The sequence below is a fragment of the Azolla caroliniana genome, unplaced genomic scaffold (assembly GCF_043228905.1).
Source record: "Azolla caroliniana isolate FFs.n. ecotype wild unplaced genomic scaffold, voAzoCaro1.0.p SCAF_12, whole genome shotgun sequence".
In the NCBI taxonomy this organism is placed as follows: domain Eukaryota; kingdom Viridiplantae; phylum Streptophyta; class Polypodiopsida; order Salviniales; family Salviniaceae; genus Azolla; species Azolla caroliniana.
Genome location: NW_028230447.1, coordinates 20,325,381 through 20,346,215, shown reverse-complemented (window position 1 = coordinate 20,346,215; position 20,835 = coordinate 20,325,381). Strand labels below are relative to the sequence as shown.

General features: G+C 38.4%; 2 protein-coding genes across 3 annotated transcripts; both read right to left on the bottom strand.

The window, feature by feature from the left end:
* Positions 1-714: 714 nt before the first annotated feature.
* On the bottom strand, positions 715-4,347 carry LOC147857439 (uncharacterized). Its single transcript, XM_087328312.1, has 2 exons — positions 2,351-4,347; positions 715-1,460 (listed from the first exon to the last, which is right to left on the bottom strand). Exons 1-2 carry the CDS (start codon positions 4,290-4,292, stop codon positions 805-807), a joined length of 2,598 nt encoding a protein of 865 aa, XP_087184438.1. The 5' UTR covers positions 4,293-4,347; the 3' UTR covers positions 715-804.
* Positions 4,348-17,185: 12,838 nt separating this feature from the next.
* LOC147857438 (uncharacterized protein At5g19025-like) lies at positions 17,186-20,835 on the bottom strand. Of its 2 annotated transcripts, none has more exons than XM_087328736.1 (3): positions 20,681-20,835; positions 18,038-18,906; positions 17,186-17,708 (listed from the first exon to the last, which is right to left on the bottom strand). In XM_087328736.1, the coding sequence occupies exon 2, from the start codon at positions 18,868-18,870 to the stop codon at positions 18,157-18,159; it is 714 nt and encodes a 237-aa protein (XP_087184862.1). In that variant the 5' UTR covers positions 18,871-18,906; positions 20,681-20,835; the 3' UTR covers positions 17,186-17,708; positions 18,038-18,156. The 2 variants fall into 2 exon arrangements, with proteins under 2 accessions (XP_087184862.1, XP_087184863.1); XM_087328737.1 differs by lacking the exon at positions 20,681-20,835 and adding an exon at positions 20,067-20,258.

Here is a 20,835-nt window from a genome sequence, read left to right as displayed (position 1 = left end):
GGCAAACATTCATTTTCATACGAATGGAGACGAATGCATATGTTATCGAAACATTCTTAATTTGTTTTTACACTTTTTACCTCAACTTTCTTTACCTTAAAAATAATTTTACCTTATAAAAAAAATAATGAATACAAAAATATGGTACATACTTACCACACTCGAATGATTGAAACATTCGAGTATGCGAATGCACGTATGTCACGTATGATTCATACTATGTGTGTGTATGTTGTTGATATGCCAACAGAGAAACATGATGATATGAAAAGAAAGAATACATTGATTTGTAAATTGTATCACAACAACAGCAGTTACAGACATAGGGTTTAGGGTTGGAACGCAGAGGAAACAAATGGCGATGGAAACAAAAGAATGACGACGATATGTGTGTTCTGGTTTTGATTACAACTACTGACTGAGTAATTCTTCCTTCTCAGTAAAGAAAAGATGGGAGGATGGTTCTAGTTCAAGGACGGACAGCATCAATGGCGGAGCTTTATAAAGGTTAGTTAGTTTTATATATATAATGGTGGTCACACTCTGAAGCAACTCTGGACAGAATCAATGGCGACCTTAAAGGTCTGTACTCAAAAAACAGGATTAATGGTGAGCTTAAGGTTGGTTACTCCACACACACACACACACACACACACACAAAAAAGCTTTCAATACACATCTAGAATCTGTCTGTCCATAGCACGTGGTCTTCTTCTTCTTCTTCCTTCATTCCTCTTCCATTCTTGCTTTGACACTAACTATTAATCCATGTTTCAGCTCCTGTAACCTTTTGAATTCTTCCATTCATTTCTCACGCATGGATTGCTTAAGCTCTGGTCTGATCTGTTCGAGCTGCCGCACAACCTCAGAGATGTCGGGCCGATCCATGGGGGAGTGCTTAACACACGCCATAGCCACTTGCAGGGTATTGATGAGCTCTTCATCGCTAGCAGGACCGCCATGGCGACCTTTCATGAGCTCAGCATCAAAGACTTCATGAGTCCATTGATGTTTCAAAACAGAAGCGACCCATTCAGGAAGATCCATGGCACCAGCAGTTGCATCTGCATCAGAACTGGTAGTCTGGCTAGAGCCGTAGCCATAGCTAGGGGTAATGGCTTCAGAAGGGGCCTTCCCTGTAAGGAGCTCGAGCAAGACGATGCCGAAACTGTATACATCAGACTTGGGAGTAGCTCTCCGCAGCTTGGTGAGCTCGGGTGCAGTGTAACCCAAAGCTCCAGCCGCGGCTATGGCAGTGGAGTTGGCCGCCTGTGTCATGAGGCGGAAGAGAGCGAAATCGGAGATTTTAGGGTTAAGGTGGCCATCGATGAGGATGTTGCTCGACGTCAAGTTCCCATGGATCGTGGCCTCTCGGTCATGGAGGTGAGCCAGGCCTCTGGCTGCCCCAACTGCTATGTTCATCCTCGTCGGCCAGGTCAATGGCGTCTCGGGACCTCGAGCTGCACAGTCACAGCCATAGCCATAGCCATAGCCAGATCGTCATCAATATCAAGATGAAAATGAGAAAGAAAGAAAGAAAGAAAGCTGCACAGCCATAACCATAGGCATATCATCATCAACGTGGAGATGAAAGAGAGAAAGAAAGAAAGGTTACGAGCTGCACACAGCCATAGCCAGATCATCATCAACATCAAGATGAAAGAAAGAAAGAAAGAAAGGTTACGTGCTGCACACAGCCATAGCCAGATCATCATCAACATCAAGGTGAAAGAGAGAGAGAGAGAAAGAGAAAGAGAAAGAAAGAAAGAAAGAAAGATTACGACATAGCCAACTCAACCAGACAATGAAAGAAGATGGAAACAGGAAGAAAACATGAAGGTGGCATAGCCAGAGAACAGAAAGAAGCAATGCAGTTAATGAAGAGAATTCTATACAGGACTAATAGGCGTCTCGGAATCTCGAGCTGCATAGCCAAAACTAAAAAAGACAATGAAAGATAATGGAACCAGGGAGAAAGCATGACGATGGTGGCATAGCCAGAGAACAGAAAGAAACAGAAAGAAGCAATGCAGTATTGAAGAGAATAATTAGGTTACAGGATTAATAGTTCTGCAGACAGACGAAGAAGAAATAAGACCACGAGTTACCAAAAAAAAGGAAGAGAGAGAGAGAGAGAACCAAACGAATGACTTTGCGAATGAACTCGAATTACCATAGCCAGACAGCGCAAATTCGATTCAAAATGAACTGGAGTTATCATAGCCTAGGAAGAAACAAACGTAAGGATAGAGACAATCAAACAAGCTAAGGAATTCAAAGAACCATAGCTAGAAGACGGAGAAGCAGAGATATCGTTTCACAGATTAGAAGAAAGAAGAAGAGAAATTACCATGGATGAATGCAGCTAAGCTTCCGCCTTGCATGAAATCGAAGATCAGAAGCTTCTCGTCTTTCGGTCCCCAGTAGAAGGCCCTGAGGGACAGCAGATTTGGGTGCCGAATAGAACCAAGGGACCTAACCTCATCCTCCATATCCTTCTGGTTCTTCACCACGATCCCTTCCCTCAGCCTCTTCACAGCAACCTGATGACCGTCCTCCATCGTCGCCTTGTACACAGTTCCATACGTGCTCTTCCCGAGCACCTCCGCCGTTGCGCACAGCAAATCGTTGGCACTGAAGCCCACAGATCCTTCGAAATGAACCAGTTTCCCTCCCATCAGCACGTCGTCTTCATCCCTTCTTCTTCTTCTTCCTTCTCCATAGCCCTTCTGATCTTCCTCCATTGATCCTTTCAACACCACGCCTCCTCCTCCCTTGCTTACTTCCCATCTCCTGAAGCAACACACCAGAAGCGCGGAGCAAAGACACACGGTCAGAAGAACCACGATCACTGCCCCCACGATGATGAACGCCATAGCTAGAACGCTCAGCTTCTTCTTCCGAGATTGGTGTGACGAAGACGACGACGCAGTAGAGGTGCTCGTCTGGCTAGCCCCACTTATCCCACTCGGGGAAGGAGCTTCAGCGAATGTGGGACATGGCGAGCTGGAAGAGAACGCGCATAATCCAAGGTTTCCTGAGAATGCACTGTCGTCGAAAGAATGGCTGAGCTTCGGTACCTCTCCTGTGAGGCTGTTGTAGGAACAGTTGAAAACGGTGAGGTTGGTTAGCTTCGTGAAGGACGAAGGAATATGGCCACTGAGATTGTTGTGCGAGATGTCTAATGAAGACAAGCCGGATATGTTCCCCAACTCTGCAGGAATTGGGCCAGAGAAGTCGTTGTGGCTCAGGTCGAGGTTGAGAAGCATGGTCAATTCGCCGAGCTCGGAAGGCAAAGGCCCTGTGAAGCCATTAAAGGAGAGGTTAAGGGCTCGCAGACTGCTGCTAGAAGAAAGCGAAGCCGAATCGGTCGGCATGGCTTCATCGTTAAACACTGAGAAGGAGCCGTTAAGAAGGTTGTGAGAGAGGTCGAGAATCTGAAGGTAAGGGAGCTCTTGAGCGAGGTGAGGGGGTATGGGGCCGAGTATCTGGTTATGGCTGAGGATCAGAGTCTGAAGGCGAGCTAGAGAAGCAAGGGAGGAAGGTATGGTAGAAGACAGACTGTTGTAGCTTAGGTCAAGGCGACGAAGAAGAGCAGACGAAGCGATCTCTGATGGAATCGGCCCAGACAGGCGATTCTTGCTTAGGTCAAGTGCTTGCAGAACAGGAGAAAACGTGGCTGGGATGGAGCCGGAGAAAAGGTTTTTGAAGAGGTAAAGACCGCGAAGGTTTCGCAGGGAAGAGATGGAAGAAGGGATGGGACCAGCTATGGCGTTGCTGTGCAGACTGAGCTGTCTCAGAGACGGAAGGTCTCCTATCTCTGCTGCTAGGGTTCCACTCAGACCTTTGCTTGGGAGATGGAGAGCTATGACCTTCCCTGAATCACACTTCACGCCCAACCATTTCCCCTCACAAGCTGCATTATACGTAGAATTACCTCCGCCGCTGTTTCCTGAAGCTTTCCACGACGACAGGAGGCCGCGAGGATCTCTCAGAGATGCTTTCACGGCGAGGAGAGCTACGACATCAGAAGAAGGAGAAGAGAATGATGAATTGGAATTGGCGATGGCGATGGCGGAGAGTTGCTGCTGGCGTCGATCGTTATAGCCGTTGGTTCCTGCTGCAGAGGCGCGAGAAGCAGCAGAAATGACGGGAAGCGAGACGAAGAAGAAGAAGAAGAAGAAGAAGAAACAGAAGGAGAAGGATGGCGATGGCGATGGCGATGGCGATGATGAAGACGAAGAAGAAGGGAGAATTCTCTGCAGAATGTGCGAAGCAAGTAGAGGTTTCATGGCCTTCCGAGCTGCAGGCAGCAACGCGGAAGGTGCAAGAGGCGGGTAGAGAGATTGGGGGGGCAGAGGGGGAGGGATTAGCAGAGAATTAAGGGTGTGTGAAGAGAAGATTAAGGGAGGATTAAGGGGAGATTAAGAGGGGATTAAGGTTGCTATGCGTTTGATGTGTGTGCCTCACTCTCTGGGTACGCTGGTTTTCTATGCAGACACAGAGAGAAAGAGAGAGAGAGAGAGAGAGAGAGAGAGAGAGAGAGAGAGAGAGAGAGAGAGAGAGAGGCATATAAACGGCCACCCACTCATCGCATGCCACCTCATCCGTCCCTGCTGACATGGCCTGATGACGTGGCTGTCCTACGTGTCACCCCCCCAGCAAAAAAATAACACAAGAGACGTTTAAGAAGGCACCACCACCACCTTCTGTTACTGTTTCTTCTCCTTCTTCTTTCTTATTTCTCTCTTCTCTATCTTCTTTCTTCTTCTTCTTCTTCTTCTTCTTCTTCTTCTTCTTCTTCTTCTTCTGGGCCAAGGCCCAAGGCTATGGCCACCACCCCTGAATCGGAGCTCTTTTGATTTGTCGTCATGGCATTCAGCCCGCCCATCGCCTAACCCATTTGGTTTTTGTACAATAGATGACTTGACATTGGTCCATATATATAATATGCGTATGCGCATGTGCTTGGGTATGTGCTTGTGTATGTGTATGTGTATGTGTATGTGTGTATGTATAAATACATAAGAGCACGTGCCTTGGATGGCCATATATGAATACATAAGAGTACATGCCTTGACGTTAGGATGACACTGGATGACTTCACATTGGTATGTATGATCAATGATCATCGAAGTGTTTTTCGCAAACAACTACGCTTGATATGTTCCCATATGTCCTTCCTTAGTAGTGCACTGATTGTATTATATTCATTTTAGTTCTTAATCTTAGACTAGCAAAACTCAACTAATCTTGTTGAGAGTTTGCAGACGTATGCTTGATTAGTGTGGTGATAACTTTGTGTGTAGTTATTGGGAGAAGGACGCAATCGATGCATCATATAAAGCACTAATAACAACACCTACAATTATGATTCCATCAACACTTTGATCCAACTTACAATGATAGAAACAGTAAGCTTTACCACAATTGACTCGTGGTAAGAATAAAAGGACAATGTTGTCAAAATATTTGAGCACCTTCAACCTAAAAGTGTGAGAAAAAGGCAAACATTTATGGTTTCTAACTTTCAAGTGTTCATCAAATGGATCATATTTTACAATAACTATTGAGACCAAACTTATTATTGTGAATTGGTTGTCATCATAATAATATGATCAATGTTGTACTAGGGTATATAAATGTTCATAGGGGATCCCACGCGTTTCATCAAAATCATACAATCAATAGCATGGCCATATTGTGATGGCAACATCAAAGGTTCTCACATAACAATTCAAGGAATTAACTATAGTACAATAGTGCAACATAACTAGGATGCTTCCCTTCATTTTTGTGCTCGTACCATATGTGATGGTGAGAGTTAGGAGTTACATTTACCTTGACTTGCTTGTTCCTCTTTTCTTAATTTATATTGCAAAAATTGTGACCAGCCACCACATCGACATTGAAGTCATGCAATTGTGCAACCAGATCTGCATCTTATTGTCGATGTCATAAGTATAACCACAACTATATGAACTAACCATGGAATCACATTATACTTAATTTATTGTATGCATATATAACTTATGTTGCGGTAATGGTATTAGCCCAATGCCAACAATAAGTGCAATCCTAATCGAATTCGTGACAATATTTGTAAACCATCATTAACAAATTGTACAAGAAACAAAAGGAGAAGAAGCCATTGAATTGTATACCATTAACGATAAAGGTTATACATGCGTATTTGTGTTTATAACATTACAAGTCCGGAACATAAAAAGCAAATATATAACATATGTTGCCCATTATAACATTTCTAGACACAAAATCAATTTAATAACTTTCTTTGTATTAGGGTAGAAATAAAGAATGAAGCCTACAGGACTATTTAAACGCTTCATTTGGATTAAAACCGCATGAAGCCTCCCACAAAGCAAATAGGTAATGCAACTAGTTCGACCGATCAACAAGAGATACATGAAGTGGGAAAATATTCACGCCCTTCTATTTTTAGTGATGTCCATTATGTAAATCCTACATATCTAAGCCTATCATTCGAGGTTGCATTCATGTTTGCAACATCTTTCTCTTAAAAATGAAATCTCAAAGCAAGAAAATTCAACGCAAGAATTGCAGCTACTAAACGTTTTGGTGAGAAATGGCAAATGATGAGCACAATTATAGCTCATGGATAACATAGGCCTTGTGTAGCATCTCACTCCAAGTTAACTCACAGAAAATGTACATGTGGAATGCTTCCACAATTACATAAATAAATCGGGTTAATATGTAAAAGCATTCAAGGCATGTTGGCAACTAAGTAGTTGTCAAGCTACTTGTTGATACGAGTTGACTCTTGATATCTTCTTCAACTATAGTCGGTCTACTTGGTAAAATGAAGAGAAGAAGTACAAAAACTAGACATTTACTTGCTCGAAGAAGAAGCAATCCCATCAAGCTTTTATGGGCTTAAAGAAGGATATTTTTCGATTAGGAAAGGAAATCAGTTATTGAAATCCTACACTCAAGTCATTTCCATTCTCCATAGTAAATGAAGAATTCTTGTTCGGTTATGAAACTTTTTAACGCTCCTAATAAGATATAACTCAAGTAACGACAATGTGGGGTGTATTAGTTCACTATCAAATCTATTAAAGTCGAATAGGATGATTTGTTGTATTACTTCTGAAGTTATTAGTCACAATTCATTCACTAGCAAATTCGACAATTTATTATGATATGACATGCTCAAGTGAGCAATTAAAGAAACCAAAACTCTATTTTTCTCTCAAAAAGTTTGTAGTGTCTCATGGATTGATAAACAAAGGACAAAATCCTTCACTTGACCACATGTCAAAATGTCCTAACTAATGGTATGATTAGAAATGTCTATGTGCATAGCAAGTTATGGTATGTTCACAAGAGATGCGATGAATGTATGGTTAGTAGACAATACGGTTAGTTGTGACATGGAATGTAGGGGTATGATTCTTCGTGTACATTGATTGTAGTGAATGTTAAAAGCTCTCTCGTGAAGATGGTACACTTAGATGATGACATGGTTGCACATGGAATGGATGGGTATTGATGTTCATGACTCGTGGGTGGATTGTGGAGAGCAAAAAAGAAAACTCTTAAAAGCTAATTAATCAGGGTCAAAAGCATGCCATCATGGACAAAAAATATCACCTCCCAATTGTGAAGCGTGTTTGGCCCCTTGCTCACCAAATGAATGCGCCCCAAGCAAATGGACATACGTGGAATCAACATAACATTGATTGGTCATTTACCATGTCAACACCCCTCACATGCCAAGAATATGGTTAAGTCGGTGCAACAAAGTAGTACACATTAGCAATGGAGTTTCAAATCTTGAACATTAATGAATGTCAAAGCCTGATAGGATGTAGGAACATGATATGTGCAACAATGCGAACTTTGCATATCTCGTATTATGCTAAGAATTGGGTGTTTATGCCCCAAAGTGTAGGTGTACCCTCAAAAAAGATGTCATTTCTAAGGATGGCCATCCATATACCTCAATACAGAAAAAGAATTGTTCCCTAGGTTGGCAAATATCTAGATTTCCTAGGCATGATTACATTTCATTCTAAAAAAATAGAAATATACCTATCACAAAAGAGAGCTTTGTTTAAAATCATAATCCATTCCCACTTTTATTCATATAATTAGAGGTTATGGTGTTTGTCTTATCACCCTTGAATGTCAATTATTAGACGTGTTTAAGATGTCAATTTGAAATGCTCCATAGGACCATAACCTCTTTGATAGTCACATGAGCACGATTTGGAATTACATTATGGAAGCACTAAAGATGAACAATGTAAGGACGTGTGTATATGGGGGCATGAATGTCACGCAAGGTCATCCATATATTTGAGAAACTCATTAGAAGCATCCCAAATGATTACACTCATTTGATCCTTGTATACAACTAGTAGATGAGATATGTCACAATTAGATCTAACAAGACATAATAGAATAAAAAAGACCAACTATATATTCATTATGTTAGATGCATAATTGCAAAAGTTTGTACTTTGTGCCAATCAAATGTGATATATTCATCAAACTAGATGTGTGATGTGAAAGTAAGTGCTTTCCAACATCAAAGTTGTGGGTTCAAGTAGCAAGCAACCATGATTATGTCAAATCATAATTTTATCTGAGATAAACACAGAGTAATGATTAGTGATACAAGTTTGTTATTGATATGGATAAAATATGGGGTTGTTGAGAGTCGAGACCTCGTTGAGGTGATCATGATCCAATATCCTCCCATGAATGAAATTACAAGTCTTCATTTGCATGCTTGGATGTGATTATAATCCAATATCCTGCCATGAATGTATTTATGAGGATCATTAGCATGCTTTTGTACCATCATGATATTTCATATATTACAAATTCCAATAAGAGCTCGAGGCATGCTTTAGATTTGGAATATCTAACATCCTTGGTACAAAATGTGTAGATTGCTCTTAAGAGAATATAGTTGGATACATATAGGTAGGATTTTCTAAATGTAATAAGATTAAGTTTCCCTCGATAAGAATGTGTTATGTGTATTGAACATCTCAACATATTTCTATGATTGAACCATCATGTCTCAAATGCCCCAATAGAAAGATATATGAGTAGATACACATTCATGAGTATAGGGCCATCATGTCTCAAATGCCCCAATAGAAAGATATATGAGTAGATACACATTCATGAGTAACACATTAGTGTCATGTCACAAAATCACAACTTTTCCAAGATCAATTAATGAGTTCATGAACTATTAGAAGAAAGTAAAGTGTCCTATTAACGTAATGAACTAAGACGCTATGCATGCCTTGTTCAATCCCATAGAAGGTTTTCATTGTCATATGAAGCAAATTAGGCCCAAGGAATAAAAATAAAAATGAAGTTACGCACAAACATGCCTAGCCACAAACCATGATCAGTAATCACAAAATGATCATGGGTACACAAATGCACTGACATTGTCTCCATGATCCCAAATAGACCAAGCAAATGTACAGTCATCAAAATCACTATGTCAATTCTTAAAGCACATGGTAACAACCTTCCAACTAACTACCCATGAGCAATTATTATATACAAATCATGGTTCCAAACACCATCATGGAGGTAAGAACTCATCAACTGTTGCATTAAACGGTTTAGAGAAATGTTGCCATCATCATCGAGGTTGTCAAGCAATAGAAAGTTCATGAATCATAACACATACATCTAGGGATACTTCACATGCATGTGAGGTAATATGACCATCATGCAAGCCATGTGCAACCTTTGAAGAAACATCCAAGTCTCCATAAATATTTGTGTAGGTTGTCAATGGAGAACTACATGCCACACATTCAATCCCTTATATTACACGCAATCTAGTAGTAAAACAAGAAGTTTGTAAGATTTGGACCGAGTAGTGAGATAATAAAATACGATTACTACTCTCGGTTGTAGTCCCGATATGACAAGAGTGAGTGAGTGAAAGACCATAGTAGAACATCATAATTATTTTTTCATCTACAATACTTTGTGACTTAAAGACACTTGAACCCAAACTCAAACTCGAGATCTCTTGTGTGTGAGATTTCAGTAATATCATAATACCCCATCAACTGGGAGAGAGAGAGAGAGAGAGTGTGTTCTTCCATGACATGTGGAGGACCGTGGTCATATTGGGAGAATCCTAGATTCTATTTAGTTCGTATATGTATTACAACGTAGTTGGGAAAGGTTGCAAGCTTGTAGTTATGTATATAGGACCCCCATAACATAACTTGTGTACATTGAACTTTACGAGATCGATTTTCCTTACACCATGAATGCCACACTCTAACTCCATTTTGTATAGAAACATGGCCATATCTTAAACATAGTGGACATATTCTAATGCAACATGCCATTTGAATACTCATCTTATCCTTGATGGCATCTTCATAAGTGTTTTTTAATTAATTGTCAAACAATCACCAAGCTAATAGGGTGGGGGAACACTCGAAATATTTACTAAATCCAATTGATATCACAATAACCGAAGTTGGGCTCACTTCTTGTTTAATTTTACCATGACTAGGTACAAATCAATATGCATTCTTTGATAAAAGAGACGTTTATGGTCACCCTTTATCGAGTGTATCCTTGTAGATACATATTGAACATTGAGCTTTTATTGTGGTAACTTGTCAGCATTGTGCACTATGTGTCATGGTCGAGTTGGGCAAATAAATAACTCAAAAAATCATTGCACTCTATCTCTTTTTTCAACCAAGTGAATGTGTCAGTAAATGTATTCCAAAGGTTGCATGGATCAAGAAATGCACAATTAAGGTGAGAGAGATTCATGGCCTATGAAATCTTGTAAATGGAACTACGTTGTTATGTTATGTTGTGAGTCGTGACAAATATGTTCATGTTCTTATGTTTCGTATTTGATATTGTTAAGGTACTAAAACTCATCAACACTACCACCATGTTGTCTTTCACACCTCATCTCATGAAAAACCCACCAAATTCGATTCATAATATTGCGAGAAACCCAATGAGCATTGGATACCTGATCAATCACGATCTCTAAACGATGTCAATATTTAACATTATAGACTTTGTGGTTTACATGATTTCTCGTGGATAGGTTTGGTTAATGTTCTTTTAATATTTAATTAAATCTAAGTACTTACGAGTCGCAAGTTACCTTACTGACAATGTGGGTAAACCGAGGCCTATAGATAGCAACCCATTACTTATAACTACAATCAATTCAATATAAAAGCATGCGTGGTAAGAAAGTTATCGCCCCTCTTTTATTTTACGATCTTCGGAGTAAGTTATCATTCAGTGACACACATGACAACTTAACGATAAGATAAAAGACTCGATCAAACATTCAACGTAAAGAGAAGTATCACGCATGTTCATGCAACAACTGACAATGAACTCTAAACATGGAAGGCAAGTTAGTGTGCCATAGTAATAACCGTCGGTGTTCAAGCCAACACGAATGTCTTGCTTGTATATAATGCGACCCGAGACCCAACCCAATGAAAAGCTAAATTGTTTGAGTAGGAAAAGGTTGTTTGTGTGGGGGTACATTCTACGTAGGAGAGGGAGAGAGTTACATACATGTATGGGGATGTTGGTGAAGCAGGGAAAATCACGAGGCCGTAAAGCTCTTGCATGGGCTTGCCGAGGCGGGAGGAGGATCTCCTAGTTCATGAGGAAAGCCAATCGGAATTAGACAATTGATGGATAGGACCAAGCGAAGAAGGGGTTGGTGACTGGCGAGAGAGCTTGGTTGGGAATGTGACCGGACAAGTTTGAAACCACAAAAAAGGAAGAAGGACCAAAGGGTGGAGAATTATTTATTTATTTAACACTCTCGAACCGAACCGTTGCCGATTGTACATGCATGGGGAAGTGTAAGGGTCCAAGAATAAGGTCAACTTAGGAAAGAGGACGTTAACAAATAGCATTACTTTAATTTTACTTGAAAGTTGATACATACTAGTAACAAAAAATACTAATAAATAAATCTAGTAATTAATTAATTAAAACAAATAAAGAAAAGAAGAGGTGGCGAGGACATGGTGTAATAAATAAACCCGTAATAAATAAATGAATTATATATATATATATATAAGTAATATACTAATAAGAGAGGGACACAACGGCTCTTATTTCAGAGGGATAGAGTTAAAGAAAATAAAAGAAAATAAGAAAAATGAGAAAATAAGTCACGTGTTTCTTTTTTTTATCTCGCCCGCCCAAGTGTGAAACCAACCCCTCTCCCACATGACGTCATTAATCGAATTAATCCAAACCTCAGCCCCCATGTTTTAAATATTTTAATTTAATTAAAGGAAAGGAAGAAAGGAGCTAATTGGATTGTTTTAAAAATTAAACGTGTGTTCGTTGGTTCTCTAAAGAACGCTTCTCATTTTGCTTCTTCTTCTTCTTCTTCTTCTTCTTCTTCTTCTTTGTACCATATAATTTCAATGTGTGTGTGTGTGTGTGTGTGTACATGCATCTCGTAATCGAGGTGGACATAGGCCCACACCCGCCCGTAAACCTTGTCGAACCAACCCCTCATGTGTTTATTATTAACTTTGCACACGCGCGCGCGCATAAGTGTGTGCCTGTTTAGGGTTTAGGGTTTAAGGTACATGCGGTGTCTAAGCATTTGTCTCTTGCTCGTACACCACCTGATCGAGAAGGCATCTGTTTCATCGGTGGGGACCCATCGATGTTTCAGAGGCATTTTTGAGCATTCCGATCACACAACAATGGGGGGAAATGGCCCGACCTTCTTGTCCTGTCGCCACTTTGCCCAATCGAAATCGGTATGAAACCGGTTCCGTCCTTTGTCCCATTAGTCATCTTTGGCCTCATGAGGACAATACTAAAACAAACCTTATATTTGCATCTATGCCTTTCAATTCAAAGAAACTGATCAAAACATAACATGGTGCATTTTTTCTCCTCGTTGTACCGACGCCACCCGTAACATGGAACACTTGTGATAATATTGCCAATATATATATATTGTATAGAAGTAAACGGATGTTGCAACATCCCATTGAGAGATTGAAAGACGAATACAACATTCTTTTTTTCTCTTCCTAGTGTGAATCAAATGCTTTTATTTCTTTTGCTTCCAATGAGGCATGCGATTTCGATTGGACGCACATGTTTACATGTGTGTTTAACATCACGAAACGATAACAAGAATAAATAAAACATGATATCTATCAATCCGATTTTAGATATGTCAAACTACTTTACAAAAGTTTGCTTGTGCATGTCAATTCTGAGGATACGTTAATCGCGATGACTTGTTTTTAAAAAGACAGCGAACCCTTTCTAATGGCTCATTGAAAACGGATACAAAAGCATATCAATGGCTTACACAACGGGTTTGTGTAAAGCTTACTTGTCAACAATATGTACGTATGGTGTTGCATTTTAATTTGCACGATGGCATATTTCTTTCTATATATTTTGCAACAACCCGCATTCCGAAACAATGAAAGCATTGATAATATAATCCTTTGACTTCAGTACCTTACTTTAAGGAAATAACATGATGGACACTAGTGTCAGTTGTATGTAACGAGTCATTGCAATATCAACAACAATAGGCATATATACATGGAATGCATTGACATAGGCTTCCTACAGAGAAAGACACAACGAGAACATCTCACAAAAAGCAACATCTTGAGAAGTTTGACACCCTAAACTTGTAGAAGTATTCCAACTCGGTCATAATATTCTCCGTTGATTTTCTTTTCTTTTGCTACATGTCTCCCTTCTACACACACACACACACACATTTACACCCAATAGTTGGGAAATACATCAGGTAAGAAACAAGACATGGGTTGAATGTGAGACATACATTGATTGGCGAGGGAGGGAGATTGAAGAACAACTTCACTTAGAAACTCTTGGATTGACCTGTAAAAATCAACACCCTTTGGAATTATTGCACCACAATTGTCTCGTTTTGGCAACATGATGCATTGAAGGAAAAACACTAATTGATCAACGATATTTCTTTTTATCATTATCTGCAGGGCATCGTAAAGCCCATCGTGTTAGTTGATGGGATACTTCTATTGAATAGCTTAGGGATCTAGCATCACAACAAGTGTTTGGCAATGTCAAAGTTATGGCAATTGTGTTGCCCTTTAATTTTCTCCGCTTGTTTTTTAATCATTTGTTATCAAATTGAGTTTGGCACTAGGTTTTCCTACTATGTTTTACATGTTTCCATACAAAATTGTGGACATGATTTCCAAACACCTAGTAGAAAGTTTGTTTGTGGTCTACGCCTTTACAGGAGGGAAATTCTATTTAAGTGTCTTCGTTTTTACGAGTCCATAAAATGTTATTATCTTATAATAGACAAAAACATCTTACATCCCCCCCCCCCCCCCCCCCCCGTTTTTTACAAGTTGAGAAAAGTCCTACATATATACAATCATCATGATTTTTGTAAGGATGATTGTTCATGAGCCGTCAATAATGCATCTCGTGTATAGGGATGATATGACTACAACACCTCGTAGTTTGAGAAATATTGTTGTATGCATACATGCATAGGGGGAAAAAGGTAACATAACTTGCCTAGTAAAAATATAGTTACTACTACTAGCATGATTAAACTGGTTAATCATGACAATGAGGTTTTTGTTTCGAACAATTCTTTCATTAATCCCGTAGCAACATCTTACTTTGTCAAATTAATGAATTTATTCAATAATTACTAAGGATTTGACACGATATTTAGTTGAGGTTAGACTCCAAGACAAAACACGTATAAGAGCTTAAGAGAGATTAAGAGCTATCAAAAGAGATTAATAATGCAAATTCAACATGAAAACTAAGCTACGAATAGGAATCAGTACATGAAATATTTAGTGCAAAGGTTAGAAATGGAGATTAATCTCTAATAAACGAGGTTAATGCATGATCCATTAAAAACCAATGTGATTAATAATTGTAGCGGCCTTACAAACTATAATTTAAAAAGCTACTCATGTTTTACCGCTCTATCTATTTGCTAGCGACATCTTAGTTCACTATCCATGGAGGTATAATCACTAAGAGTGTGCAATGACATTTCTCAAACTACGAGAGATAGTATTGTGTCAATATTTATTGGTAATTTTCTCTTGCAAGGAACTTCAACATAAAACCAACCAAATCCTTCTCGAAATATCAAAATTTTACTTTACAAGTAGTAGTATCTATGCTTTTCCCTTACAAGGACTTTTGAAGTTAAAACCAATCAAATCCTTATGCAAATACCAAAATTTTGCATTGGATTCGAGCACCTCACCCCATGGTATAAAACAAAAAACAATGTTTACTATATATTCTAAGGGCTTCCACACAAATTTTGAAGACCAATATGCGACAAGCAATGCGACCACTTTGCAAAGAGTGCTTGTGTACGCACATTTGATGCCTTAGAAACATACATGCCTACACTTCAAAAGCATCATTGTGAGTGTGTGCAAATTTTGGAACAATTTTCTATGCTTGTGACATTGGCCTCCGATGCTGCATGACTATCACCGTTATGGTATGTTGGTCGTTGGTCTTTGTGGTAAGTCACAAGACACTTTTGGTAGAGACATTTCATTAAGTGTTATTTTCACATGAATATTGTACTTAAAAATTGTTCAAAGACTTTACATAATGATTACATATTAAGGTTCATGAGACTTCTCCAATGAAAGACCATATCGCTCAACACAATGGATGTGAATCAAGTTTGTTTCTTTGTGCTTGGAGACCAGGAGTTTGTTACACACAAGAACTAGTATTTGCCGTCCTAAAGGATTATGACATATAAAAGTCAAGAGTGACGTCCAACTTCCACTAGCCAATTTATAAAACCAACTAGCTTTCCATAAAGACATCTGCTTGTCAAAAAAGCTTCCAAAATATAATTGAGACGAAATATCAACAATATTGCTTGTATAATAAGGGGCTAGTGTTGACCTCACTTTAGTGCATTTAAAACACATCACCTTATGCCCCTCTCAAACAAAACATTAACAATATGCTTTAAATCATATTTTGGTATTTGGCAAAAATCATTTTCCGAAGATTTGCTATAGTTAGCACTAATCGTAAAATATCAAGAGACAATCATAATGCTCATTAGCATGTGCTTCGTAGTGCATCCCTCCTAAGAATCAATTTTTGCTTGACGCAAGTGGGATATGTTCATTTATGGACCAAAGGTAAAAGGTGATATTAAAAACAAAACAAAATTCATGGCCGATCTTAAACCCCTATATGAGTGGTAATACACCTAAGAGATTAAGAGAAGATTTCATGGTATTTCAAACTTCACATTGTGTCTACATATCATCTTCAAAAAACATACACAATTCAATAAGATAGTGAAACTTATATTTCTGAACCACCTCATAAATGTCAACAAATGCATGTAAAATTCCAAACATACCGTCGTGTCGTCGACCAAACTACAATATTTAGACAAAACATGTGTTCACATTTGGCTACACAAAAGAGATTGATTTTACAAATTCAAAGAGAACAAACTAAAAAGAGATGCAAAGAAAACAAAGAGCGGAAGAGTTCGACATCATTACTTTTGGTGGCCAATCAAACGATCATCAAATTGAAGTGTCAAAAAACGAATCCAAGAAAAAGTGAACAAGAAGTCCACAAAAATATGAAGACGATCAGAGTAATATTCATAGAGTCACAACTTATACACACCTATTGAGGACAACAATCAAATGCTTGTTTAACTGCCAAATTGTCGAACCAAACCAAAAATTCAATTCATGGCATAAAACCAAGCACTCTTGAATATGCATGTTTAGTAACGTAAATCATAAATCTTTTTTTTCATTTAGAGAAATAAGATTCTCCAACAAAAGCGCTTATTCATCGTCTTCACGCATGGAACAAGTAAAAACACTAGTTGATGCATACATATATCATGTTGATCATCATCAAAATATGGACTGGTTCTAGAAAAGATCAACAAATGGGAAATAAGAAAAAAAAAGCATATTCAAACCACAATTGTTTTGCTTTATCTGTACTAATGGACAACCTGCATATAATGTTTATTCAACAAGATGAAAGTCTCCACTATTTCCATTTCTATCAATGAAATAAGTTAAGCCCTGACAACAGAAAAAAAGGACAAACCTAAAAGCAAACAAGGGTCATTCTTTGTTTCTCGATGCGAATAGACAATTGCATAATGTTATTCAATGCACAATGAAAAACTATCAACTATATTTTATTGTTATGAACAATCTACATACAATGTTTTCCGTACTTATTATTTTTAAGACACGTGGACAGCTCTAACTGTCCTTGCAGTACCCAAGGATGAATGGATGGTCGAGATCGCCTGTGGCAATATTGTAACAAAGCTAGAGCATGCACAAGATAAAAAGCACAGATTCTTATCATGGTGCTCATCATCTGAGATTTTCTATGAGAGCAAGGTAAGAAGAATGCCTCAGAAAATAGATAGCATCAGTATCACAGATCGATGAAGCATTGTCTTGTTCATTAACTATCAACATCATTAAATGCTTATTCACAGAGTAGGGCCAAATTTGGAGATTTAATGTTCCCATCATTTATCCCCAATTCGTTTTCCTCGCACATATATCCTTCAAAAAGTATCACATTTCTTTTGGTAGAACAAGGAAACAGCCCATCTGCATATGATAACGCCAGATATTTTAGACCATTGTTAATATAAAGATCTCGTTAGCAATTATTACATCAATAAGGAATTCGGATAAAACATGTTATCATAATTGTATTATACAGATCTTAAATAAGACTTCTAATCCCATCATATTATACCCCCCATTATACCGTATTAAAACTTGTTACCCCCATTATACACAAAGAAAATTTTATTAAAGCATATTATCATCATTATATCCCAAGAAATTTGTATAAAACTTGTCTCTTTAGCCATAATTATTATATAATAATTGAACCATGAAGAGTGCAGGGTTTATGATATTTACAAACTTACCAAACTTTTCTCCATGAGTCATGAACCATGTTTATTGCATGCTCTTTGCTCTTTTCAATACAGACTAAAGTGTTCTCTACAACCATCCATCCATGCCTTGGCTACAACTAATTTCTTCTTTATTTCTTAGACTTTCGGGGCTTCTTGGGTCCCCATACCTCCATTCTTGCAGTCGGACATCCACATGGAGATCTAAAGACAAGAACCGCTCGACCATTTGGTGGCGCCATTCTCTTTAGCTCGGCTTCTAGCTCTTTGTGATCATGTCCTAGTTCAATATGACCTTTCCATGGAACCTCGTGTGAAAAACTTGATGACGAAGAGGATGATAATGCTCGCACACATTTCTCAGATTCAAGCTGAATGTCAAACTCCACGGCCTTTTTAAGGCCTCGACATTTGGGGTTGTTGCATTTCCTAGCATTGTTTTGATAAAGCTCCCAAGAACAAAACATTAGGATGAGTGTAAAAATCGCTCCAGCAACATAAGCCATAGGAATGTGGTAGATAACTTCTCCAATGAATATAAGAGTCAGGGGCAATATCTCAGCCATTTCTGAGCATATATATTTGAAATAAGGAGTGAATAAAAAGCCACATGCACCCACAACTAGAAGAAAGATGAGTATATCTATGGCTGCCGCTGATGAGTTGTCGCATAAAGCAGATGGAGAAGAGGGACAAGTGCTACCATTTGCATATCTCTTGTGACTAGATCTGGAAGAATTCTCATGTTTAGCTTGGTCTGTCATAGCCGAAGAGCTTTCCATGTTGTTCCGGTATTGCTCGAAGGCCTTGCAAAACTCGATCAAACTCCGGCAATCCACAACCATTTCTTGACAAAGAAATCACACTCCTTTTAAAGGACTCTGTTATCACAAAAAAAATGTTATATGCCACTTTATTAGACCACAATATATTATGGTGCAATAATATACATGCAAAATGATATACGTCAATTAATCAAACTACAAAGTGCTATAATACATGAGTTAAACATGATATCTGATCAGAGCACAATCTGCTCTACCACAGCAATGGCAAATCCCAATAAATCAGACTGCAATCTAAATTATCACCATAAGGATCTATGGCAATTGACCATAAAACAAGAATAATATATGCATATTAATAAGGTCACAGTTTATCGTATCCATGAATAGTATACGCAAGCCAATACGATCGCAATCTTTATGGCACAATGATTGTGTACCAATTGACGGGATCCAAATCTTTTACATTCCACTAATTGTATATGCCAATTGATTCCGCAGACTACTCTATTATATCATAAGAGTCATACACCAATGTTCCAAATCCTTAAAGATCGATAAACACGTAATGTTCACAAATTGGGTTCTATGTTCAGAAATTCACCTGATTGCATCAAACTCTTCAATGAATTCAATTAATTCTGGAAAGAGAATCTACCACAGAAATTACATAGTGACACCTCTAATATACTAATATTTGAGTTGTTTCTAGAATATATATGTATATATATCGATTGGGTTCGTGTGAGACCTAAATTTCGTCACTGAGCTCAAATGGTTTTGGGAAGATCCCCATCAGATTAGTTTCTGGGTAGCATGTAAACTCTTAGACTGAAACTTTTTGTTTTAACAACAAATCTCTTATATGCCTAAATTTCGTCACTGAGCTCAAATGGTTTTGGGAAGATCCCCATCAGATCAGTTTCTGGGTAGCATGTAAACTCTTAGACTGGAACTTTTTGTTTAACAAAAAATCTCTTATATGCCTAAATGTTTTGACTTATTTCTACACATATCTGATTTGCAGGTCTAGGAACTGATCACTGAATTCAATTAACAATGATAAGATAATTCACTGGATTAATTTATGGCGAGAAATAAACCTCTTTAATGACTAGATCCTTGAATTATTTCTATGCATATTATTAGCATAAAACCATTTACATAACAATGATTGGAGTAAACTTCCAAAGCCTATGTGATTAACATGAAAAAACCATTATACACACTGATTTGAGCTATTTTTCTAGTTTTACCTCATTAGCATCAAACTTCTGATATGCTAAGAATTGAGTTCTCTCCAATACCCAGATTTGTGTTATTTCTGTCTGGCCTGATTTGATTGCTCTAGGACCTCTTAGATGCCCAGATTCGAACTATTTTTCTGGCTCTGTTTGGCATCAAACCTTTTACATGCCAAGTTTTGGGAAGATTTTCATGCCTATAAAATTAGCATGAAAAATTCTTATATACCAGAGTTGAGTTACTTTTCTGGCACTATGCAATTAGCATCAAATACCTTACACGCCAAAATTTGAGCTTTTCTGAGATTAGCATAGAAACTCTGGTACGCCCAGACCTAACTTAACTTTTACGCACACCTCATAAGTGTCAAAAATCGTTATATGTCTAGATTTAAGTTATTATAAGAAGTGTGATTATGCATCAAATTTCTTATATTCCCAGACTTCAGCTATTAATTCAACTGGTATGTGATTAGCATGAAAACTCTTATATGCGCGGCGGATTTGCGTTAATGTTAATTGCTTTGATCTATGTAGAGTGAAAGGAAGGCGAAAAGATAGGCAAAATCTGAACACAGGAAGAAGAAGGGAAGGAAAAGAGGAGAGAGAGAGAGAGAGAGACTTACGTCAGTGCTGGATTAAGTCTGAAAGGAAAGGATCAGATCGCCCATCAAAGAATATGATCTCGATCAAGTATTGATCTTTCTTTAACGAAGGCGCGGAGAGCCCTGTGGTCTTCCCTGCTTGCAGAACCTGCGTCTTTCTAGGGTTTGAAAGCACG

Bases quoted from the DNA above. Each gene is read 5' to 3' on its own strand.
- LOC147857439 (XM_087328312.1), bottom strand. From the start codon at position 4,292: ATGAAACCTCTACTTGCTTCGCACATTCTGCAGAGAATTCTCCCTTCT. The intron at 1,461-2,350 runs GTAATTTCTCTT...GTGACTGTGCAG, and splicing joins CTTAGCTGCATTCATCCATG to CTCGAGGTCCCGAGACGCCA.
- LOC147857438 (XM_087328736.1), bottom strand. From the start codon at position 18,870: ATGGTTGTGGATTGCCGGAGTTTGATCGAGTTTTGCAAGGCCTTCGAG.